The 27,380-nt window shown below is 35.0% G+C and overlaps 1 protein-coding gene across 7 annotated transcripts in view; it reads right to left on the bottom strand.

Moving 5' to 3' along the window:
• TCF12 (transcription factor 12) overlaps window positions 1–27,380 on the bottom strand; it is a 352,252-nt gene that overhangs the window by 62,445 nt on the left and 262,427 nt on the right. For all 7 annotated transcript variants that reach the window (XM_045788738.2, XM_045788541.2, XM_045789061.2 and 4 more), the window contains 2 exons: window positions 19,129–19,264; window positions 14,950–15,002 (listed from right to left, as the gene is read on the bottom strand). In XM_045788738.2, coding sequence (XP_045644694.1) covers window positions 14,950–15,002; window positions 19,129–19,264 — 189 coding nt within the window. The remainder of the gene's footprint in view (window positions 1–14,949; window positions 15,003–19,128; window positions 19,265–27,380) is intronic.

Here is a 27,380-nt window from a genome sequence, read left to right as displayed (position 1 = left end):
GATTGGTCCGAATACTGGTACAGTTTACTTCGGTATTGGTTGGATATGAGGAGCATCGACACCCATGTAAACATGTACTCAGAGCAGAGTAAAAACAACGCCGAAGTTCACAAATAGTATTACCTGTCTCCAAAACAGAACATCAGATTTCTTACTGCTTCTTTACAAAAATCTCAAGTCTAACTTGAGTTTTACAGATGCTTAATGATTAACAAAACAGAAAAAAACTATCTGTCCAGCCAGTGGTAAGAATGAGCTATATAAACTGCATTTACAGGGCAAAAGAACACTTGTTTAGTTCCTCTTTTGACAACCATATGAGTATAATGAGGATGTGTAAAAACAACGATAAGTCTGGAGGAGAAAGCAAATAAATCTCTTTTTGGGGTAAATAAATAGCATCCTCCTGATATCAATACGAAAAGAGCTGACAGATCATACAAAGCCTCTCAAAGGCTATCATTAGACACCCTTCAGATGAGATAGAACTGTAATTACTAAGAATATGTAAAACCTGAAGCAAATTGCATGTTTCTTTTGATCACAAACTCACTATGACAAAGCAGTTTTCTTTGAAAAATTAAAGGAGGGGTCCCTCCCCCTCCCTAGTAATTCCTACATCTCTTGGTTGTCCACTTCTTTCCCTACATGAATTGCAGTTTGTCACTTCTCATTTGCCACTTGAAATAACATGGTAAGAGAATCATTAACTACGTTGCAACTTGATAATTTTCCTGCAGATGGCTCTATAATCACAGGACTGCCTAATGGTGTGTGTGCATGTAAAAAAAAATGGTGAGGAGGACACCCAGGTTTCTAAATTCCTCAATAAACCAGCACTTCTGAAGAGCTTTCAAGACAAAGTTTTTCACTATTGACTTATTAGGCAACCCAAAAACAAAACTGTAAGCAAACTAAGCTATTACTTAGTCATCTGTAAAAGGTAAACAATTTGGTCTTAGGTTAAGTTAGCTCTCACTTAGAGAAAGTGCCACACAATTTTGTTTGTTTCTTCTGCAGTTTTTTTCTTCTGAGTTGGAAAGCACTAGATCCTTTCAATTTTTGAGAAATGGAAGAGCAACAAGATACTACGTCTTATTTTTAAAGAGACCAAAAGTAACACCTGCATTTTAGCCCACAGCCATTTTAAGGATCTGCAATCTAAAGCTCTAAGTGACTTATACATTAAACTATTTCTGGCCCCAATCTATGTTTTGTGTTTTAGTAAAAATTCTTGTTCGTGGTAGTAATTTTTAAATACTTCATATCTATAATTAATTAAATATTTAGAGGCTACCAAATCATCCTGCCTCATATTTATAATCAAGTATTTCTTAAATACTTCGTACCTATAATGAATTAATTATTTAGAGTACCAAATCATCCCGCCTCATATCTGTAATCAGGTAATCACACAGTCATCAGAAGTAGTTACCCAGATCCTGAATTTATGGAAAAAACTATCCTAAAAAGAATGGTTTCTTACTATTAAATTCTGGCGACCATTCTCAACAAAAGTCAAATAATACTTCATTTTGAAAACACATCTGAGAAGGATATAATAAACTGGGGAGGAAATAAGAGATGGTGTCAGTTCAGCACTGGACAAAGCAAAACAAAACAAAACTTCACTGGGAAAGGCAATAATGCCACCTCAACAAGTGTCCTTTATCAGACAGACTGGGAAACAGCAACAAAACTTTGAAAGAAGAAACCTGTTAACTTACTTGTTCTATGAACTGTGAAAACTATTAAAAGGAAACCTCAGTAAAGTGAGGGGAGGTGGAAGGGGAGCCATACCAGTCAATGTCAATTACAAGAAAGTTTGTCAATTATAGACCCCTAACAGAAAAATCCTCAACTGGAAAAAATCATCAATTACAGGGCTCAACAGGGAAAGATTTACATTGCATTTCCTACAAGAAACTGACTACTTCTGCAGCTCATCAATGAGAAACATCTTCACCCGGAACTCTTGCTTGTCTCTGAGGGCCTTTGCTTCAAAACAACCTCCCCAACTTTCTTTTTCTCCCTAAAATAATATTCCTCTCCTTTGTTGGACTTACCTATGGTTTTGCCATAATTTGTTTGTCCTGAATTGCAATTCTCTGTTATTCCCAAATAAACTCATTTTTGCTGGTAACATAACTTTTATTATTAAGGTCAACAGTATCTATATTACAAGTACATATAATATGGCAGAAGTATTCTCCCGACCACTCATTAGTACTCTGTAATGTGAGACAGGCTGCTTAGGTTCCAGACACTGTGGAGTCATACAATATAATGAAAAAGAGCACTGGACTAGGAGTCAGGAGATAGGGATCCAGGTTTTAACTCTGTCTCTTAGAAGGTATGGGAGCTAAGGGTAGGACACTCCATTTCTCGGAGTATAAGTTTCCATTTCTGCAAAGTGCAGGCATTAAATTGGGCCAAAGATTTCCTAGCCATTTCACCACCAATAAAACCTTTTATTATCTACTCCACCCAAAAACACTGAATTCCTATTTTGAAATATTTCTGTCTCTCAATTTTTTAATTAAATTATAACAAATATTTTTCCCTGTTAAAAAAACAACAAAGCCATATAACTTTCATTCAGAACTTCTGATTAAAAGGGAAATGAAACTTTGCCATGCTGAGCTGAAATCATTCTAGTGAAAGAAATGTGATGTTTTACAAACCATGGATAATTTTATTTCAGTAAACTATACAAATATTTTACATCTTCTTGTATTAGTATTTTTGAAGACCCAGGGCTGTGACTCACTGGCATAGATGAGACCCATAGTCCACACCAACCTTAAATTGTATTTCTATAATTGTGTCTGTGAGTGGCATAATTAAAAGCTTAAGAGCCTTACATGAAATGAAAGGCTGATCCAAAAGGAATCCAAAAACATAATTACAACTTCTTAGTCCCAAGCTGAATCTAAATGCTATTATATTCTAATAACATTTATGCTAGCAAATGAAGTATCTTTATAAGGGGTTAGTTATATATTTCTATTACCTATAATATTTTCATTTAAAACTAACATCTTTTGGGGCACCTGAGTGGTGCAGTCATTTAAGCGTCCAACTCTTGGTTTTGGCTCAGGTTGTGATCTCAGGGTTGTGAGATAGAGCCCCACATCAGGCCCCATGCTCAGTGTGGAGTCTACTTGAGATACTCCCTCCCTCGGCCCCTCCCCACTTGTGCTCTCTAAAACAAATGAATAAATCTTTAAAAAAAGATAAAACTAACATCTTTTTAAATAGCTATGCAGTATATAAAACAAAATGCAAAAAAAAAAAAATGAGGATTAACATCTTGCCAATAGGTGACTGCTCTTATCTAACTTTGTCATTGTTTAATTAGCTCAATATCAATTTTGATTTTTTTCTTTTTTTTTAAGATTGTATTTTTAAGTTATCTCTACACCCAACATGGGGCTGGAACTTACAACCCTAAGATGAAGAGCATATGCTTCACCCACTGAGCCAGCCAGGAGCCCCACAATTTTGATTTCTCAGTAATGTACAATTTGATCTACATGCCAGACAATTTGTGTTTCACGTAGCCTCATCTGGAAAATAAAAGATTTTTGGCCATGTCCTTCAAATAAACATGCAGGCCTCTACAAAGATGGTTTTGTTATGATTTTAGTAAGCAACAAAAAGTTAAGGAGTCAATGGGGAGCCTGTGGTAATTAAGTAGGTTGCGGCTCTTGCTCTATTCTGTAATAAAGAATTCTGGGCCTGTGAGTTGTTTCTTTGTGCTTTTTGGCTGGAGAATTTAGTAGATCAATAAAAGAGATTGTTATGTGGATTATAAACAAAGGTATATTCTGTAATAAACATGTAGGCTGGAAAGTTTACTAGGTGCAATAGGAAAGTAAAGAGTGAAAAGCAGGTAGCAATACCATAGTACCTTTACAGGTGTGAGATCTTGAGAACACTTGTTTACCCTAACACTGGTTATTTCAAATTGAAATAATTGATATACTATATATAATATAAAGACATATATATATATATATATATATATATATATATATAAAGGTTCAAACTATTATTGCTGTTAAAATTGGAATAAAGGTCATTTGAATTTAAGAACACAACTATCAAAAGCTGAGACCTTACATGGAAAACCAAATGCAGATCTTCCTAACTCTAACGTATCTAACAGAAGGAAAGATTACGTCTATATACATGGAAAGAATTTCAATGATCTGTGCCACCGAAAAGACTTCCACTTTACTGATAAAAAATTGTGTAGATTTTCTTTTCCTCCTGAAAAGCTTTTTATAAGGTTTAAGCATGTTAAACACTTATAATAGAGTGGATAAAATATACCTAGTTCATCTTGAAGGATATTTTAATTTCAGATTACCAAGTATGTTGCTTCTGCCTTCTGAGACAACTCAGCTGAGCATGGTCCAGGATGAAAGAGCCATGACTATACTGCGAATCATTTGAGTTTGTTCACTTATTCAACAATTATTCACTGAGCATCTATTATGCACCTAGGTGCTATAGAAAAAGCAAGAAACAACATAAATAAAACTCCTGCCTTATCAAGTTTCTCCTGGTTGAGACAGATGAACAAATCCTCGTATATCAGAGGGTAACAAGTGTTAGAAAAATACAGCAGGTTAGAAAAGAGGGGGTGATGGAGACCTGTTGCCATTTTATATAGGTTGGTCAGGAAAGGTCCCCAGCAATAAAGTGATATATGATCAAAGAGAAAAGTAGGTGAGGAAACTAACTACATGGATACTAAGTGAGGTGTGCTCTGGCAGAGAAAAGAATAAATGCAAAGGTTCCAAGGCAGCTTGGTATCTTTAAGGAGCAGTAAAAAAGGGCTAGTGTTTGGGTAGATGGGTAAATTAGTGGAATATGATATCTGCGGGGGTAGATCAGAAGGGTCCTGAAAGCCATCTTAAGGACTTTGGTTTTATAGTGGTAAGAAATGCTATTGGATGATTTTGAACAGGAGAATATCATCTGATTTAGATTTTAAAAGGATCTTCCTGTGTTAAAAAAAAAAAATGACTGAAGGAAAACTGAAGACTAGTTGGGAAGATGTTGCCATAATTCAGGAAAGAAAGAAAGGTGGGCCTGGACAATGATGATAGCAACAGGTGATGACAAATGGTCTAATTTCTGAAAATTTTAGTATGAGAAATTAAATATGGGAAGATAACCACTGTTTCACTTTTATGTCAGTGAAACCATAACTTTTTTTCCCTTTAGGAATAGGTTTCCTGTATTCTGGTTTTCCATACTCCTCTGTCACATGAGGCTCATGACCCTATATTGTCAATTAGGTCAATCCCAGCGCACTGTAGAGTAATGGCTGAATAACCTGTAATTTACTTTTTTTTTTTTAAACAAATTTACTCCTACTATTGTATATAACCAGGAATTAACTGCATAAATGAGGAGAAAAAGTAGGACAAATAACTCAGCTTCTTATACAAAGGAAAGAAGTTAACATATTTTTGATGATTTGAATAGCTGGAGTAGGAGGAAGTTGAAAAGTACAGCTTGGAGCAGGAAGTCATTAACAGATGATGTTCCCTATCATAGATAACATAAAATAATGGCTTTACAGTATTTATTTTTTTCCTTTTAATTTAATTCAAAAAGCATTTCCTGGATATGCCCAGAGGGCAACAACTACTCAATAGAAAAAAAATTGCAAAATTACTTTTTACCAAAGGTCTAAGTCATGTTTTGACTATAAGCATCGTGAAGACAGGGTACAAGGGTCCATGCTTTATTCATACTTAAATCCATAAAGCCTAAAATAATTCTTCACTCATAATAAGCACTTAATATAAATTTACTTACTTTAATAGAATGGATTCATATTCCAGTCATGGGAGATCTAGTAAATGGAGCCCACTCTAGTATCAAAGCGTTTCTAATGCTTATTCAAATTACTGGGTTTTAAAATAAACAAATAGGGGCGCCTGGGTGGCTCAGTCGTTCAGCGTCTGCCTTTGGCTCAGGGCGTGATCCCAGAGTCCTGGGATCGAGCCCCACATCAGGCTCCTCCACTGGGAGCCTGCTTCTTCCTCTCCCCCTCCCCCTGCCTGTGTTTCCTCTCTCGCTGGCTGTCTCTCTGTCAAATAAATAAATAAAATCTTTAAATAAAATAAACAAATATCTTTGGTGATGTTGGAAAAAATAACTTGATTTCAAATAATATCAAGTTAAATAATTTAAAAAATTATGAAGCATAAGTCAGAAAACTTGATAAGAGTTTTATTACTTATTTATTATTTAATACTAGCCATCATAAAGCTAAAAGGGGAACTAAATAAGCCATAAATATTCACTTAAATTTATAAAGATTAACACTGAAAAATGATTTTTCTAGTCATGGGATGGAAGATTCTCTTGTTTCATATGAAGCATTTATGTTTACAGAGTGTTCTTGTTCAACAGAATCTGTTTCACAATCAATTTGGGTTGGAATTCCTTCTCTTGCTGTTAGGAACAACCTTTTAGCTTTGGGTTCTATGAGAAAACTGGACAAGGATAAAAGAGGATGATTGGGCACCCACATATCTAAGTTTAAGTAAAAAATTATAGTTTATATCAAAATCAAATTATTTAAGTACTTTAAACCTGTTTTAAATAATCATTTTCTAATATATATATTCATAGGCTTTTGATGTAATAAACACTCCTGATTATTACGTAATATGACATTTAAATCTAGAAAAATAATATTGACACTGTACCACCTATTTTATACATTGAGGCTTTCCACTATCAGTCACAGTAAGGTAAATAACAGTTCTGGAAAGTTTCTGTCAATACAATAAACTCTAGCCCAGTGCCCAGAGCCTTAAGGAAATGAAGAAGGGACTAATGAATATCATCAGGTAAGGAAATGAAGAAGGGACTATGAATATCATCAGGTAATGAATCTAAAAAGCCCATAAATAACCAGAGAATAGGCCTAAAAAATGTTTAATTTTATTTAATTTTGTTTCTCTTTGGGTCTATTTTTCACAGGAACTACACTGTGGGAATAAAAATGCATCTACTTTAAGCATACAACTTGTGTTAAGTCTAATGCAGGGGTTGGCAAATTATGGCTGTGGGCTAAATCTGGCCTACCACTTGATTTTACAAATAAAGTTTTATTGGAACACAGCCACGTCCATTCACTTATGTATCATTTGTGGCTTCTTTCATGCTCTGGTAGCAGAGTTGAATAGTTGTTACAGAGACCATCTGGCCCACAAAGCCGAACATATTTAATACATAATCCTTTACACAAAAAGTTTGCTGACTCGCTGTCAAGTACATTACTGAGGTAGAGTAGAAATAAAGGCTATTAACAAAAAGGTAAGCAGGTTCTAGCAAATTTCTAGAAACATAATTTCGAGAACCAAATTATTTTTGAACACTAATAAAATATTGGCATGTTATAGGTATGTTGAGTTATGTATTAAAATAATTACAGATGGGTGCATGTGGGTGGCTCAGTCAGTTAAGCATCAGACTCTTGATTTTGGCTCAGGTCATGATCTCAGGGTCATCAGACTGAGCCCTGTATCGGGCTCTGCACTCAGCTTGTCCCTCTCCCTCTGCTCTTCCTCCCCCCACTCTCAAATAAATAAAAATCTTAAAATAAAATAATTACAGATGATAAAAGACAAACACTTTGGTCAACACATTAAAATTTGTTTAAAATTTATTCAGTAAATAAAACACAGTGGAGAAATTAGAAACTATCTTTGGACTAACACTGTTTTAAAATGCTTAGAAGTCTAACTAGGAATTTATCTATATCTCATACACTGCAGTCCTTGAAATTAGGTACTATGCAAATACAATAAATGACTTTTCAAAGTGAAATCACTACTGGTTAAACAAAGGGAATATCAGAGATGGCAAATTTCATGTCAGCAAATTACTTAGGATGTAACTGCCTTCCCTAACTTAGAATGAAATCCAGAGCCCCAAACACCCCTAGTGATAAAATTTGGAATTTCTCAATTTATTCCTTCTTTCCTATAGTTGCAAAAATAATCCTCAATTGTATTAGATTAAAACGACAACAAAAAAACGCTTTCATGGTTCTATTGACGCTGAACACCTTGACAGTGGGCTTAACCTCTAAAAGCATTCACAAAATTCAACTACCACGTATACTTTAGAAACTATACAAGTTGCACACACAAAGACACATTGGGTCTTATCCTACATCTGGTTTGTAAAGTCTTAAGATCAGAAATACCAGCAACTGAAGAGTTCAAGAAACCTTAAAAGCCAGCTCTGAAATTTAGATGTTCTTTCTTTTTTTAAAAATAAGAGAGGTCAGAAAATAATAAATATTGCTGTGGTTGTACAACCACATCAGTACAAACAACTGGATACATAGGACTCACTCGCTGGTTACTTATCCTTCTACTTTTTGACTTAAAATAAGATCAAAGACATTACTGGCTCATCACAAAAATGAACATCTTAGAACTATGGATTAAAAGCCTATTATCTACACTGATACAATTCTGACACTGTTCAGAACAGTGGCTACTGTCAGCATAAACAGAAGCTATTTCTTATTAATGTATGAAGAAAATCTTTCATTCAATGGCTAAACTGAATATAAGTTTGGAATGGATTATAGAACCATTCTCTTTACATACTAAGATTTTTCTGCCAGTCTGACCTATAAAGTCAGAGAAAGAATCGGCCACTTCGGAAATTTTATATCACAGTGGCCTTCAAATAGAGACAGCTTATCTAACTGCCGGAAATAAGAAACTCTCAAGTACCTACAGTTGTTCTGTGCCCTCTATGCTTGTCGGCCAAAGGAGCTAAGCTAATACCTATTCCAACTCATGTTCAAGAAATGGAGGGTTCACTCATAAAGCTCAGCTGAAGCTGGTGCCATAACTACTGTTTATTCCAGAAGCATGAGGATTCCTCCTAGTCTTAAAGGCCTCAGATAAATTGTCTACAATCACTCTGTTAGCTTCCGAGTGACTTGCATATGACACTCCCTTTGAGTGTTCTTGCTGCTCATCTTGCTTGCTATTTTCGTGGATAAACGAGATAACAGTCTCTCTATAGTTCTAACCCTTTACCTTTTTCTTAATGGCTTAGGTTGCCAGTAATCTTTTAAATAGTTGTTGTGCAAGTCAAAATCCACACTAATTTTTAAAAAAGCCATTCCTAACAATATAAAATCCCATAAAAATTTGGGGAGAAAGAAGGCATCACTTTCTAAACTACAGCCAATTACCAAACGAAAGATATGGAACTCCTATCTGCAGCAGAGCAAGAAAAGGTGGATTCTAGGCTGCTTTGATTCACCTCAGAAAAGCCAAGTTCCATACAGGGGTAAAGAGTTAGCAAAACAAATTCCTTCTTGATGCCTGAGCTGGTAAAATACACTCTGAGAGTTTAACTACAAAGCAAAGAAATTATGTGATAAACTGTAATAGCTTTTGTGGGGAAAATATATACACACTCAAAAACAAAGGACAAAGTACAGGGTGCCATTTGATTAAGACAAACACTGTGTCATCAGCCTATGTCTGGGACTACAAGCCAGTTACATTCAAAATGAATAAAGAATACATGCCACATTCAAGAAGATGTTAAAATCTGATGTTCATAAGATGTTTTCAAGTGCTACTACTGAACAAGAACAAAACTTGAGGAAGAATTTGGGTCTAAAAAAGGCATTCTGGAATTTGTCTATGTATTTACTTTCTGGTGATAAAAATTTTGAAAGTGTCTTGCTTCTTTCTTATCTCAGAACTCTGCATCTTCTGCAGCATATTTTAAAAAGAATCTATGTCTGAAAATACTAACAACAAATTAGGAGATAAAGAATAAAGAGCAGAGAAACTTCTTTCCATCGAAGAAATGCTTCAGAGGAACATAAAGATGTTAAACCAATGATAAAAATACAAGGGAGAAAAAAGCACAGACTCCTGATAGTTTAGAAAATAAAAATAAGTAGTATGAATTCTAGGCAGAATCTGATTCAACAAATTTTCTCTCCTACAGGTTTTTCCTGAAAATGAATGCCTCTAAAAATAAGAGCAGCTACAATTTACTACTCGTGCCAAGCACAGACATTACATATGCAAGTCTAGGTAACATAGTACTTTTTTCTTTCCGTCTAACATTTATTCCTCCTTATGTTTTCAAACTTTTGCTTGCTTTTCAGCAACATTTGGTAAAAAATGAAATGCTGAAGTTCTTTAAATTTCAGGCTACAGTGGTAGGAACTAGAAAAAATAAAGAACCTTTATTGAGTGTCTATTAAATGCTGGGCACATGTTGAGCACAGGATACCTGCACACTAACATTTGAGACAGGCATTATTTTCTCCTTGGTGTTCAGAAAACTTAAAAGCAAGTTCTCCAAGGTTTTAAAATAAAACACAGCTGAGGTCAGATAAAACCCATTATCTGCTGGACTGGAAAGTCTGTGCTTTTCTGCATCATCCTTTCAGATGGTGATAGGTTCTTAAAAGAACAAAGCTAATTAAAAATAAATTTGATCAACAAAACCATAATTGACAGAATAAACTATGGCTTAAATTTAATATACTAAACAGGATGTTTTATGAGTAAACCAAGATATGTAATATGCTTTAACATTCAAAACAAACAGAAAATGGTCTTTGATACTAAATTAGGTTGTAATCTTGGCTGTATGTATGATCTTAGTATCTCTGAGTCTCAATTTCCTTATTTGTAAGAAGAGGGTGTTATCTTAAAAAGGTGTGTTACAAAGTTAAAGATTAAGATAGTACAGATAATGGTGAATATAGATCCTCACACATGTAAGACCTACACTGCCCCAGGACAGTGGCACTGAGGCTGTAAAGGATGCTAACAAACACAGTACAAATGTTTCTTTCTTTCTTTCTTTCTTTTCTCTTTCTTTCTTTCTTTCTTTCTTTCTTTCTTTCTTTCTTTCTTTTCTCTTTCCCTTTCTTTTTCTTTCTTTCCTTCTTTCTTTCCTTCTTTCCTTCTTCCTTCCTTCCTTCCTTCCTTCCTTCCTTCCTTCCTTCCTTCCTTAATTAATTAATTAATTAATTACTAGGAAAAAACCACAACTGCCCCTAACCCCTAACCAGTGCTTCAAAATTTTCCTTAAACATCGTATCCTAGTACAAATCTGATATGGATGAAAAACAACCGATGTATAGAGAAGAACAAGGACTAAAGTTAGTGGTTTGAGAAGGGGAGAGGAAGCTCAGGAACCCTAAAAAAGGAGGAAAACACCTCACAAAGTCAAAGTACCATGCCTTCTGAAATTCTCCCAGATAAACCTTAACAATTACAAATGCCGCCTTTTATTTATTGGCCAGGATACTTTAGGACTATATCCAGGGTAGACTGCTGTGACAGTTTATACCTTTTCATATCTGGACTGATTTTATATGTTCCCCAATCCTCCCCTGGAGTGGGAAAGTGAGTCTGTTATAGGAAAAGTACAAAAGTTATATTTGTATAGAACCCAGTAATGCTGTACTTCTGGATGTGTCCTGACCATGTGTTTATTGTTTCACGTTTATGCCTTCTACCTGTTGGGTTCATCCTCCCTCTTTGCTAACAGAAGAACTGTTCCTCATCTTTCTGGACATAGTTCAAATGTCAATTCCCAAGGCCATTAGTACTTTCCAAGGTAGGGTTAGTTCTACCTACCCTATGTTTCCGGAGTGCTTGGTATACACCTTTACTTGCCTCACTGCAATATAATTAATTCACTGAATGCTTGTTTCTCATACTAGATGGTAAGTTCCTTGAATGTACTGATAGTGTGTGTATATGGTAGAATTTTCAATGTCTAAGCGTCATTCTAATGTTGTTGCTACCAGTCTACCCTGATCAGTATTTCAAACTATCTAGAAAAGCAAGTGGAAAATGTAATGTGCTTAAGGACACTTTTTTTTATCAGTAGGAAGAAAACTATGCTCACTATGCTTTTTGGTTATACACTGGGCACATCCGTTTTAAAACTGTAAGTACTTAGCATTTTTAGGCCCGAAAGGAAATTCAGATTTCCCACTTCAGCTTCCTAAGGGCTAACTGACAAGTCCAGCGTCGTACAGTCAATCATTAACTGAGCCAGCAGATTTGAGCAGATCATTCTCTTAACCTTCCTGACCATAGTGCTTTAATGATGCCAACACACCCTTACTGGGCCTTTGTCCACATGCAGGAATTACCATTCAGTTGTTGTGCAGATACCTAAATTTCTATGCTTATGATATCCAAATTTATATCATAACTTACAAAAAGAGAAGGCCTCTAACCAATGCTCTGTGGTCAACTAAATAGATTATCAATGCTTTGCATGTTAAGTAACTGCCTACTGTTTTCTGTAGCAGTATGAGTAGTACAGTATTAACCTAGTTCTTCTACTGTTTCTTTAGCAAAGGCAACATGTATTTTACAGATGATTAAAGATATTTTGGATAAGCAGCAAACCGTGAAATCTGAGATGTTACTGCCAAGTTTCTAGTTTTGTTTGGGAAGTATGATATTCAAATGGTCATGAAATAAAGTATACACAGTCCATTTTCATTTTTATACCTTTTCACAATTCATATTGTTAAAGGTCTATACATTGCATATATTTCAGTAACAGCATTTCAAGAGATAACCGTAACTTTAAATTCCCATTTGCTTTAGATACTGAAAAGGTAAATACTGTATCCATAAATATTCTCAAAATAATATTTATTATTTTGGTAATATTTATCAAAGTATCATTTTTAAAGTTTTAAAAAAATTCTCTTTAAAAACCTGATTTCAACATAGCATTTAATCTAAAATATACTTTCAATTAATTAAAATGCATTTATTCTTCATATATCCTTAATAACATTCAATATGTCTAAATACTATTTTCAGCATGGTTTCTAAGTAGTGTATGTTTGATACGGGTGTTAAATATAGAATTGAAGACACTGAATTCTATTCTGTTCTGTACAAATACCTAATAAATCCTGAGTAAGGTAGTTAGTAACACAATATAATGGTTCTCAAAGAAATCAAAGTTCAGAATTTGGTGGCCCTCCCCTTCTCTGTGGCTTGTCCTGACGCATTAGACAGTAGAGAGAACTACCTCCAAGTAGTGAATGCTGTTCTGATTAGGACTGGAGGGAATACTGGTTACCTCTTATGTGTATACTCTTTCCAGGCTGTTCTATTTTACCCTTTTGTTTTCAACATGAAAAAACTACGAAACACTGAAAGTAGGTTGTTTCTTAAAATCAATGTCAGGAGGCTAAGAGAAATAGGATGAATTTTTCATTTACAAATCTGATTTTTTTTTTCACCTGTGTAGTTCTGCTAAATATTAATATGCAATTTAACTTTTATTACCTTCATAGAATTATGGCAATAAATTACAAGAAAATTGCACCGTTACATGTTTTAGCAGTTCTGTCAGTTTCAAATATGATTTCTGTTAATCTAGCAGAAATCATCTGTTATACTGTTGAACCATCTACCCCTGCACAGCACACAACTGTTAAAATGTAAATTGCCCAACTATTTTTAGCTGTTGTTGAAAAAAAATTCCTGTCTTCGGGAATAATGATTTGAGGCATTGTGTTCATTTTGTTTATCAAGCAGCTATTCAGCCTCTAGTGGGCCCAAGTGCTTATGCAAGCAAAAGCTTTTAAGAATGCCTGCAGCTGCAATCCAACCTTCCAGGTAGGCTGCAGGTTCAGAGCACAGCTGCCCTAGGCTGCATAAAACTCAGATCCATCTGGAACTGAGTTTCAAAGAGGATTTCAAATTTGAGTTTTCATGTATCACATGGAAGAGAAGGCAGGGGAAGAACACAGGAAAGAAGGAAGGCAAACAACCAAAAAGATGATATCTCTACTTCAGCCTTAATAAAAAATAAAAAGCTCAGACCCATGCTGCTCCTTCTAGATTACTACTTGCCAAGCCGGATATTCCATTCAGTGTATACTTCGATGAGCTGTGACTCATCCAGCAGCACCTGCGCCCATGTGTTAAGTACTGCCAAATAAAAGCCCAACATCCATTTACACAACAAAGAGATGTACCCTACAAGGCTTGGGGCCTCAATCCAAAAGCCCCACTCCCCGTTTGTTCTAAGCAAAGGGAAAGGAGAAAAAAAAAACCTTCCCTTCTCACACCAGAGATTTTTAAAATGTAGGTGGATTTATGATGTAGGTTCATTTACAAATACTTTTACTCTTTAAAAGAATAAAGTATATTTAATAGCACAAACACCCCTACAGCATTAGATTATCATGGCCATTAATGACTGTTCACCAAACCTTTCCAAACTCCTTCATGAAAGCTCTTTATTCTCAAAGGACACATTTTTTTGAGCAAAGGGGGATCAACAAACTAGTTGCTTGAAAGCTTTCCTGATGCTAGGCTGAAGTTAGGAAAGGCTTAATGAAGGCTTTAAAATCCACAAGGGCTTCACAATGAACATCTGACTCGGTGATTTATGCATATTAATAACTTCAGTCCTACTGAGGCAAGCTGAGCCGAACATGTCCTCCGAATCTTAATGTCTTTAGCTCCACTGGGATTATTACAAATGTAAATTTCTAAGATTCTCAGCTATTAATCTCTGTCTGTCCTCCTGTTCAGCAACATAATGACTAATTAAACATCAAAAGACCTGTACAGGAGATCATCTTTGACAGCTACCGGCCTAGTCCTCTTCCCAAGAGGGGAATTCAAATGACAGGGACACGGAGTAACAGCATATGAGTAAGCTACAAATTACTGCAGAGAAATCTGAAAACCTAACATTAAATGTGGATTTATCTCAATCAATGATTCCATTAAACAGTGAACAGTTACTATGTGAAGTGTGCCTGCTGACACCAATCGAATATATCCTTACAGCCAGCAAATACTCAATACTTGAAATCGGTTTGTTTACCACAAAGTCAAAAAAATGGGTACTTACTGAAGAAGGCAAACCAGGAGGCACCTTTCTGACTTTCTTTGCTTGCAAAGGATCTGCATATGGAAAACAATATATTTCATTAGCATTTATATTAAAAAAGGTCAGACTTCAAGTGAACAGGAAAGAATTTTTCCTTCTAGTGCCTTGTTTACCAGTACTTAGGAATAAGCAAGGGCCTATAAGGATGGGGGCTTCGTTCTTTCTAACTGGTTCCTGGGCAAAACAGTTCTCCTAATGAAGAGATATATTCTGCAATACATATCGTATTAAGTTTAGGAAGATGAAAGCAAACAAAGTAAAACAGGAAAGAAAATAACAAACCAATAAGCATGTGTGAAGGGAATTAACATTTCTTAAAAACCCATTACCTGCCAGGCTTCATACCAGGCACTTTATATCACACTTTCATTTGCAGAGGGCATTTGGTGCAACAGGTCACTTTAATAATACAACTGCTTAACAGAGATGCAAATTTAGTGTCCGAATCACATGAAGAGTTAGGTTTAAAAGCATATTAAATAGACTGAAAGCTAATGCTGTGCTACAACTTACTATGTTAAAAATTTGAAGTAAAATTTACTTCAAATGAAAAATTATGCTTGTAATCATGTCAGAGAAATGTTACATAAACTATTAAATACAGGCACTGTCATAAACAATGTCATCTAGTATTCTGTAAGAACATTTACTGTATACAATGCATGGTTAAAACTAAATTCAGCATTAATTATTGTGTGATTTATCTGTGGATGTTTATATTATTTCAAAAATAACTAGAGAAAGCATATTTCTTTATAACACATAAATCATTTACTGACATAAATGAGAACATGAGTATTTTCATAGATACCTAATCAACCTCACTTGGTATTTTAATTTTACTTATCTGTAAAACTTAAAATTTAAAAACTTGTCTATCTTATTTAGTGTAAAAGAAAAAAAAGATGGTAAGTGCAGCTTCCTAATCTTACACAAATAATGGATGAAATTCAGGATTTTTCAGAGGGGTTTGCTTATTAAGAAGGCTGATGTAAAGTATACTATTTTGTAAACTGTAAAAATGAGAATTAAACTAGCATATTTTCCTGGATCATAAATTATATGACACAATAAGACACATAATTATTTAAGAAAGAATTAAATTCATTTTTAAAATTAGGGCTGGGCATCTTAACAATTTATATTCTAGGAGGCTGCAAAGCTAAAAAAGCAACTTTAGAAGTAGCATGTGGAAAAATTTTATACAATAAAAAAGGGGAAAAAGCATTCATTACCATCTAAGTCCCTATACCAAGAGGCAGCCTCTATTCCCTTAAAAACAAAAGTGCCAAAGATAAACAACATCCGGCACACTCTATAAAATTTAGAAGCAAATTTTTTGTTCTTTGTGATAGAACCCAACTCTTCATAACTAATAAATACAGTACCTTTGAACAAAAGCCACACTGTATACCAAGACAGTCAACTGAACTGCTCCTATCAGTTTGGAGCTCATCAATCTATTTTGGATTAATTACTAGCAGAAGATATTCTATTTTAGTTTAGGACAGTTTATACCTCCTATGTAATAGAAATGTTTCTTTTTTTTTACATTTTTAATTAGAGAGGAGGGGGGAGGGGCAGAGGGAGAGGGAATCTTAAGCAGGCTCCATGCCCAGCATGGAGCTTGACACAGGACTTGATCTCACAACCCTGAGATCGTGACCTGAGCCAAAATAAAAAGTCAGACATTTAACCGACTGAGCCACCCAGGTACCCTGAAATGTTTTATATTTTTATCTCATCATTGGCTGCCACTACACAATTACATACATAATGTTGTATTTAAAGACATGAATTTGGGATTCATAGTTCAGTTTTGAGGGCTGGCAAAGTCTAACAGTTAAGAGAGTAAGCTGGCTGGATTCAAATTTCAGCTCCTAATTTCAGCAGCAACAAATGATAGCAGCTGTGTGAACTTGGGCAAGTTACTTTTAACCTCTTTGAACTTCAGTTACCTAAGATGTAAAAAGGGGATAACACCTCTTTGAGTTATTGTGGTAAAGATAATATATGAAAGATGTTCAGGGCAGTGCCTCACAGAGAGTGACAATAAATTTTAGCCATTATTACTATGTTTATATTAAATTCTGTGGCAAAATATTGTAAATTAGATATCTAGATGCTGTTTTGCAGAATGCTGATATCATAAAGCATCTAAGTAGCTTCAGGTGGGTATAGATGATCTCTGAAGTCCTTTCAAATCTGAGATTTTATGAATAACTGCAATGCCAAGAAAGAGTGACTGAGTGAGAAATAACAATGAAGAATGGAATAATACTCCACTAAGTGGTATTCATACAGGAAATAAGTGGGCTTCCCTGGGTACCAAGCCTTGGCTAAGTTGCTTAGCTTCCTGGGTCTTGATTCCTTATCTGTAACATGAGGTCAGTATTACAACCTCACAGAATTTTTGTAAAGATATTTACTTGGCATGGAGGAGACAACAGTATCACTAGCATAATTAAAATGAAAATGAAGATATAAGTTTTAATTTCTGGAAAACTTGAGTTTTTATACCTCCACCCCAATTCCTAGTGAATCAATAGCTCATTTTCTCCCTGAACCTTTAGTCATATTATATTGGTCTTTATCAGTGCTTTTTGACATAGTATGTGCTCCCATAGCGTACTAACAAGGTACTTCTCTAGTGACACTGACACACCTAGACTCAAACGAATATTCCTACCCTAACTCATTTGGTGGGAAACAAAAATGAAGATGGAGAAAAGATGCTTTACAATTTATCATTTCTTTAATAACAAACATTATACTGTCTAAATCATCTGCCCTTACTTTATTACACATACTAAGTCACCCATAATGCTGAGAGGTGGGCACATCTAGTCAGAGCTCTCTATGGCAAACAAGACCATCACTGCCCTTTTACAGACTCAGGCATACTCTAGACCCAGGGACGTGGCCTCTTTCACAAAAATCTAAGTTTGACAGAAGGTAGATATATAAATTGGAGGCAGTCAACAAATATTTGGGGGAATAACCAACTATGACATACTTTCTTTTAGTGGGCTATATTTATTTCAGAAGCTGGTCAATCCTTGGTTGAAACATCCTGTACAACTTCAATTTTTTTGTGTAAAGGAAGATTCCTATGAAGGAATCACCAAAAATTCTCACATTTAAATACTGCTTGGATAAGGTGCCAAAATATACCTGAGGCTTGCTGTAAGCGGCAAAACAAAACAGATTGGCCTGGTTAGGGTATGAATAAGGCATAAAAGAAGGCAACTAAAGGAAATGAGGGTTCCAAACTTAAAAAGTACTGAGTTTCCTTTTGAGGTGATGCTTTAGAACAAGACAGAGATGATGGCTGCACAGCACTGTGAATGTACTAAATATCACTGAATCATACATTTTATTTATTTATTTTTCAAGATTTTATTTATTTATTTGACAGAGAGAGACAGGCAGCAAGAGAGGGAACACAAGCAGGGGGAGTGGGAGAGGAAGAAGCAGGCTCCCAGTGGAGGATCCCGATATGGGGCTCGATCCCAGAATGCCAGGATCACGCCCTGAGCCGAAGGCAGAAGCTCAACGACTGAGCCAGCCAGGCGCCCCTGAATCATACATTTTAATATGATTGATTTTACCTCAATTTTTTAAAAAACGAGTAGAAAACTTAAAATGCAAAGAGCATTGGATGTGGAGTCAGAAAATCTTAAATTTTATCTGGGGTAAACCATCTACTAACTATATGAATGTGTCCTCTTGAGCCTCATTTTATGTTAAATCTAGTATTACATCCACAGACCAGCAGGGCTATTGGGCCAACGAGATGACAAAGTATATATAAAACCACATCGTAAACTGTTCAGCATTATATCAATCTTAGTCAAAAATAAGGTGTTAATATTAGCCCACGACATTTTCATTATAATAGGAAAAACTAGTCCCATTTTTCACTGTTAGGTCCTCTTATGATGACGTAACAAGAATATTAAATTGTTTATTAAATATCTAATAGATACATTATTTTATGCAAATAAGCCCTAATATCAACATCATACCTAAGAAACCAAATTTCTATTAAATAAAAGTGCAGCCAGAAGACTCTGAGGTTAAAAAAAAAAGAGAGAGGAAAACATTTGTAAGATAGGATTTGCTGTACAACACACTTACCAAGTGCTGCAGAGTCATGGAGTGGTCTTCTCCTGGAACTTGTGGCAGAAAATGAGTAATATGGTGTTCCAGGTTTTCCTGAAGAAGACAGCTGGGCTGGGCTTCCAAGCCCTAGATCTTGTCTCAGGAGACTAGACTATAAAACAAAGCCAAGGAAACAAGTTATCCTCCCACTGATACCAACCAAAATGTGAAAATACCATCACTTCTAAGTTATTCAGATGGTTATTCAGAGGATGCTAGTACCTTCGACAATGCCTTGAATTTAGATGCATCTGATAAATATTTGAGTTCTACTAGACCATTGGTTTAAACCTGTATTTTCTTTTTCCCTATCCTCATGTTGCCTGCTTTCTAGTAATGACTCAGATCTATACAATCTTAAGGTTGAAAGACACTTTAGTACTATGTGGTTCTACCCTTTAATCATCAAGAATATTTTTGAAAAATGGCCACCAAGTCTTTGCTTGAATGCTTTCATGACCATACAAGGAAGTCAATTCTATTCTTTTTTCTTTTCTTTTTTCTTTTAGGATAGCTTTCATTGTTTGAAGACTGCCAATATTGTCAAGACTAGTCATTCCTGTTTCCTTCAACTGTGTCTCATGGCATGGGTTTGAATGTAATCCTCACCATCTCTGACATAAGACCTCTGGATTTATTTTCAGTTTGTCAAAGTGTCTTACAAAATGGAATGGATGACAATGCCCCAGATGTGGCCTTATTAGTGCAGAGTCATTTTCAATGCTGCATTTAAACAACCCATTTGTGCTAGCTCATATTAAAAGGTTAGGAGTGATCACATGCTGTTACTTTTTACTGCATATCTTGCTATTAAATCCTGTCCCCTCCAACGGTTTCCTTGTTCAGTTGTGTTTTTTGGTCCCAAGTACAACAGTTAACATTTACCTGATAAAATTCATCTTTTTACATTTTACCTATAATCATTCATTTCTGCCTTTTTAAGATTCTGAGTCTGTCAACCAATGCATTTGCTAGTTTTTCTAGTACTGGGGCATAAAAAATGGGATTTAAAAAAAAAAAAGACGACATCAGGATGACAAGGCTGATGAGATCCCTATGCTATGCTACAGTGACATGAGACTTTGTCAAGTGCTTCGCTGAAATCCAAAGATTCAGCAGCCCTGACCTACTAAACCAGTGACCCTAACATAAAGCAAATGAAGTCAATTTGGCAGAATTTGGTTCCAACCTTTCTGGTAGCTGAGGGAAAAAGACCTCAACTGGGAAGGGTGCTGCATACAGTTGAGAGGATGCTCTCAAGTGATAAGAGCTGTGATCCCTCTGACACATAGACTATCCTCCTACCCCATATTTAATACCTGCCATCACCATACTCTTAGTAGTTGTCCTCTTAGCCACTGATTATCATAGAGGTACTGAGAAATAAACCTCAGCTCTGGTCAGAAAAAAGTCAGCAGAACTTTGTACTAGTGGTCATAGTAGCCCAGTTCCTGCCTCCATTCTAATAAGCAAGAAAAACTCTCTTTCGGTTTATCATATATTTAAAGATTTTAAGTAATTTTTGTTTTGTTTCAGCTTTAAAAAATTGAGCTGGAATTCACATAGCATACAATTAACCATTTCAAAGTTTCCAATCAGTGACATCTGGTGCATTCACAATGTTCTATGACCATCACCATCTAGTTATAGAACATGTTTATCACCTCCAAAGGAAACCCTATAGCCATTAAACAATTACTTCCATTCTTCCCCTCCTCTGGCCTTTGTAACAACTGATCTCCGATCTCTATGAATTCACCTGTTCTGAATATTTCACATAATTTGGAACCATATGTGACCTTCTTTCACGTCACATGTTTTTTGAAGTGCATCCTCGTTGTAGTTTGTATCAGTACTTCGTTCCTTGTTAGGGCTGAATAATATCCCATTATTATATTATATAATAATAATAATAATATTTAATTAATAATTTACTATTAATTAATAAATTAAATATTAAATATTATTAGTATTATTATATTATCCCATTATTACTGACTGGGCAATCCAGGTGCCCTTAGCTCAAATTTTATTGTGTATTTTATTGTTTTATTGTGAATTCTGTATATGTAAGATCACACCATCTGCAAATAGGGGAAGTTTTACTTCTTTCATTCCAATTTAGATGCCTTTATTTCTTTTTCTTGCCTAATTGCTCTGTTAGAACTTCAAGTAAAACATTCAGGACACTTGGGTTGGCTCAGCTGGTTAAACGTCTGACTCTTGATTTCAGCTTAGGTCATGATCTCAGGGTTGTGAGATCGAGCCCCATGTCATGCTCTGAGCTGGGACTGGAGCCCAGTTAAGATTCTCTCCGTCCTCCTCCCACCACTTCTGCTCTTTCTCTCTCTCTAAAAATAGAACTTCTAGAAAAATATTCAATATAAGTGGTGAAAGTAGAATATCCTTGTCTTTTTTTTTTTTTTTTAAAGATTTTATTTATTTGTGAGCAAGAGGAGAGAGAGCATAAGCAGGGGGAGTGGTATGCAGAAAGAGAAACAGCAAGGAGTCCGATGTGGGATTTGATCCCAGGGTCCTCGGGTCATGACCCGAGCTAAAGGCAGACGCCTAACCAACTGAGCCACTCAGGCGTCCCTAGAGTCCTTGTCTTGTTCTCAATCTTCTTCTTCTTCTTCTTCTTTTTTTTAAAAATAAGCTCTACACCCAACATGGGGCTCAAAGTCACAACTCTGAGAACAAGAGTCACACATTCTACTGACTGAGACAGCCAGATGTCCCATCTTGCTCGCAATCTTAGTGGGAAAGGCTTTCATGCTTTTACCATTGAGCACGATACCAGCTACAGGTTGTTCATAAATGACCTTTATCGAGTAGAGAAAGTTCCCTCCTAGTCCTAATTCGTTAAGTGTTTTTATCATAAAGGGTGCTTTTTTCTGCACTGATTGAGATGATCAAATGATTTTCTCCCCTTCGAATCTATTAATAAATCACAACGATCACTGATCTCAAATGCTGAACTATTCTTCCATTCGTGAGATAAAACCTACTTGGGTCATGGAATATATTCCTTTTACTATGCTGCTGGATTTAGCTTGCTACTATTTTGTGAAGGATTTTTACATTAATATACAGAAAGATATAGACCTGTAGTTTCCTTTTCCCTGGGATATCTCTGTCTGGCTTGTATCAGGGTAATGCTGGCCTCATAGCATGAGTGTTTAAGAAGGACTGGTGTTAACTGGCAGAATTCCTTAGTGAAGTCACTTGGTCCCAGGCTTTTCTATTTTGAAAGAATTTTTATTACTGATTCAATCTCTTATTTTAGCTCTGTTTAGATTTTCTATCTCTTCTTGAGTCAGTTTTCAGAGGTATATATTTCCAGGACTTTGTCCATTTCATCTGGGTTGTCTAATTTGTTAGCATACAATCATTCATAGCATTCCTTTATAATCCTTTTTATTTTTGTAAGGTTGGTAGTAATACTCCCTATTTTCGTTTCTGATTTTAGTGATTTGAATCTTTTTTTCTTAGTTCATCTAACTAAAGGTTTGACAATTTCTGATCTTTTCAACGACCCAACTTTTAATTTTGTTGATTCTGTTGTTTTTTTATTCTCTATTTTTAAAAATTTCTGCTCTAATTTTTATTATTTCCTTTCTTCTGCTGGCTTTCAGTTGACTTTGCTCTTCTTTTTTTAGGTTCTTATGGTATAAAGTTAGGTTAACTGATTTGAGATCCTTTCTAATGTAGGCATTTACAACTATAAAATTTCCTCTGATCACTGCTTTCACTGCATCTAATGTTTTGCTATCCTGTCTTTTCATTTTCATTTGCTTTTTCAGGTTTTTTTTTTTTTTAAAGCCTATTCAATAATGCTGTAGCAAACATGAAGTAATCAATGTACTAAACCAAAGATCATTACACCTTTCAGAAATGCTTAAAATTAAGAAAATTTTTTCAGACTCATCAAGAGGCACATTCCTCTTTGAACAGAGTTGGTATCTTCCTTTATAAAGGAGAAAAGTGAGGAAAAGAAGATTTCAAGCACCAGACAATATTTATGTGTACATGAAAAGACTACATAATATCGATATAATTATTGTTTATTGCACAAATTCCAACAGATATGATCCTCAAAAGATTGGAAAAGGAAGGTGTGCTTATCAGACATAAAGGAGAAACAGTTTCCCTTAAGATAATAATCTCCAGAAGAAATGCTGAAATTGAGAAAATATACATAATACATGTATTATTTCTATTTCTATAAAGACCATTAGCAATGACTCTCCTGATTATGTTACTTGGGTGAGTAGTACGACCCAGGAATCATCAAGTCTTCCACACATTACACTGAAATTTCCATTGTCACACCTGTTTTGTCTTTCTTTTTATTTTGCCATGCTAGGCACATTCAACATACCTAAAATAGCAATCAGAATATGGTTCACAGTATGCTAGATGGTACATATTATTACCACCATGTTTGAGGGCAGGGGTCATGTACCTTGAAATTTTCCTCTAAACATCACTAGTCTTTTACTAAGATGTTCCCTTCTCAGTGTAAAACTTACTTTCAGGATGGCATGCTTTGAGGCACCTGCTGTATTTATTATATCATGTATATTTTCATGTAGAAGGCACAAAAGAAACTGGACATTTTACACATATTAACAAATACCTGACAGGAGATGGGCATTCATAGGTCTCTTAACAGTGCTCCTTACATTTCCCTGGCACATAAATTCTCGCGGGCAAATAAGATGATGATTTACACTAGGGGTCAATTAACAAAGGCCTGCAGGTCAAATTGGGCCTGTTTTTGAAAATACTTTTATTGGAACACAGTCTCACCCATTCATTTATGTATTGGCTATGGCTGTTTTCATGCTACAGTGGGAAGAGGTGAGTAGTTCCAATGGAGAATGTATGGTTAGCGAAGCTTAAAATATTTACTGTCTGGTCCTTTTTGGAAGATGTTTATTGACCCCTTGTATAATGCTTTGGTGGAAGGACAAAGGACTAAGTTTGGAGAATGGTGAAGAAGTCTAAGTTGTAAGATAAAGACAGAGAAACTTTTAGATGAGTAAAATGTAGCCAGTGAATTACTTCTTCAAAGAAGTTAAATACAGTTATAATAAAGACTCAGAGAGGCATAAAATAATCTCAATCATGACCAGGAAAATACATTTCTTATATTCCTAAAAGTAGGCAGAATGTCTACAAAAACTTTGATGTCCTAGAAACAGCACGGGCTTTGGAATTAGCTACCCTGAGTTCAAGACCTGCTGTATGATCTTGGGCAAATTATCTAACATTAATGCATTAGGTTCCTTTTGTATTATGGGCATATTACTAATTTGCTCACAGGGTTGCTAGGAGAAGTAAGTAAGGGTTAAGTAAAACTGAGTAGCATAGTTTTAGGCCCTAGTGAAAATAAAAAAACTCAATTTCATTTTTTCTTTCCCCACAGATTACCACATTGTAAGGAACACAAAAGAATGAAAATGAGGTGAATGACATTTTATGTACTGTTTCCTGGGCACAAACTCTATCCTAAGTCAGGAGACCTTGTCTGCCCTGAATTCAAGCTGGCCGAGTTACAACTCCCAATGGTTATGGTAAGAAAGGATGTTGGAAATGAGAAAGAGAATGGACAGGCCCCTAGAGAGAGGGTTGACAATTAGAAGCTAAATCCAAAGAGGAGCGTGACAGATTCAAACTATATCAATAGAGATCAAGAATAAACAGAAAACTGCCAACTTATTCTGAAAATGATTCAGCAGTGTGTGTTTGTGTGATAAACTCACATACAGCATACAAATATATACACATACTGAGCGAAAGAAGAGGAATGCGTATGCATAAATGTGGTGAACTATTGATGTAACTTCATTAAGAGCACATGGACATTCACTGTATTATTCTTGTAACTTTTCTGCGGGTTTGTAATTTTTCAAAATAAAAAGTTGGAGAAAATCAGAATAAATATCAAGGATTGACTAGCATACTTACAAATGTATCATCTCAGTTAATATTTACTGTAATCTTATTATTATAAATTATATGTCATACCGATAACGAGTAGTAGAACCCTAATTTGAATCTAGGTCTGTTTAAGAGGCTCTTTCTTCAATACAAAGAAGACTTCGGCGATACTCCAGGAACCTAATTACCACTTATAAGACTGTTAACTTGAAAAAATAGAAGTGACCTGTAAATGACTTTGTGGATTACAACCCGAAAACTGTATTATCTATAGAACGCATACTGGTAGATTTTGTACATATGCATGAAATAAAGGAAGGAAAAGAAGAACAAATGTTTTTAAGAGAAAACTTTACTTGTTATCAATTTTAGTGCTGATAAACCTTTCTCCTTACTATAGATAGATATGGAGATATGGTTAGGAAACATTCTGTATTCGTTTTCCACAGTGAATATTAACACCAAAAACCCCATAGATGTTCTTCACTCAGCTGTCCTAATCACAGAAATAACCACGTCTCCCTGTTCAGTCTGTATCATGATTTACATGATTAGGCAAAGTAAATGTAGGAGAAATTGTTTCTTTTTAAGAACACAAGGTGATATTTTATCCTATTAATTAAAATGAATTGTTCAGTACTATAAGAAGTACAAAAGAAGTTTAAGACGTTTTCTCCATAGGATTTGATAATCTAGGAAATAATACCACATGAAACTATGGAAAATGACTAAAAAAAAATCAAGGGCTAAACTATATGAAGCCTAACATTTTGATATTCTACCACTAATAAAATTATGTATTTTTCTTTTATTTGATTCTTCAAACATTTTGGGAACACTAAAGCACAAATAATAAACTACTCTAATTTTTCCCCTAAAATAAAATTACGTATCAGCTCATATTATTGATTTTCCTGCCTGCTTAAAAACAAATGAGAAGCATTATTGATTACCACTGATCTTGTCCTGGAGGTATCTCAGGCAAAAAGAATACACAATCCCAGAGGTACAGAACTGGGCAAAGCAGTTTTATTCTGCCGAGCTGTCTCATTCAAGGCAGAATTAGTTTTCTGAAATGACAGACTGCTAAATTTCTTAACACACGCTTAGAAAAGAATCTTTTTAATAGTCATCTAGAACCTCAACTGTGAAAAATATATCTAATTACTGAAGAATAATCAATGAAGGTTCATCCCTGGAACACTAATATAGCCTAGATTATTATAATAAAAACTAAGTTTCATTTCATTTTTTATATTAAGTTTCACATTTTAAATTAAATATGACAAAACTTTAGCCTGTAAATAAAAAAAAAAAAATCCCCATTTCGTATGGAATTTTAGTAGCCTATGTAATATATTTTTTTTTCACAGTTCTCTCTCCCTCTTCAAGTGCTTGAAAAACCCTGACTCTAAAATGTGAACTTGAAAAGACTTTCAGTGTAAGTCTTCGTAGTGATACTGACTAAAAAGCTGAGAGGAATAAAGTAGTGAGCGTGGCCAACATAATTTACTGATGTAACTTCTTAAGTATCTTGGAAGGTACTCTATATGTGATTTAATAGGAAATGCAGAAGAATATCGTATATAAGAATGGCGGGGCTCAGTAGCACAGAAGATTCAAAACCACAATGCAGTAATTTGGATATTCTTTACCCTTAAAATAAAAAGTGTTTGAAATCTTGCTTCCTCAGAACTGCTTTCTACCATTAAATGGCTTGGCCCAAACACAGTGCTAAATATACTCTGATATCCATTCATAACTTCCGATTAAATAAGGACCTAATTAACCCTATGTCAAAAACTGTTAGTATCATTTTATGATGAGAACTTTGAAGTACTAACTCATCAGTGATTTGTTTTCTAGAAAAATAAGACGCATAGTATCTAATGTTATAGTCACACATCACAAAAAATTTAAAATATTTAACATGGACTTATGGAACCTTTGCTGTGTACTTTCTATACAATTCTTTAATTTCATGCCTATATTATAGCCCTGAAACGGTGCGCAGTTTTAATATATAAAGGCAAGCAGCTGTTCCTATATTTGCCTTTTTGAAAGGGGAATGTACTAATTAAAGAGGTAAAAAAGTATAAAACACAATCATGATAAAATAGAGAACATAAAATGTTTAAATTTCTGAGTTCTTTATACTGTATCGTGTTTCTTTTGTCCCTGGTGGATGAAGAAACAAAATGGTTCTAAGAGCAAAATTAGTATCGTATTGCCATATTTGTAACTGGTTTTTTTACTTGAGAAACATCACGTACAGTTTAGCT

Source organism: Ursus americanus, chromosome 36 (genome assembly GCF_024610735.1).
Source record: "Ursus americanus isolate L20-20 chromosome 36, mUrsAme1.1.p, whole genome shotgun sequence".
NCBI classification, from domain to species: domain Eukaryota; kingdom Metazoa; phylum Chordata; class Mammalia; order Carnivora; family Ursidae; genus Ursus; species Ursus americanus.
Note: the sequence above shows the minus strand (reverse complement) of the source record. Positions and strands in the feature narration are given on the sequence as shown.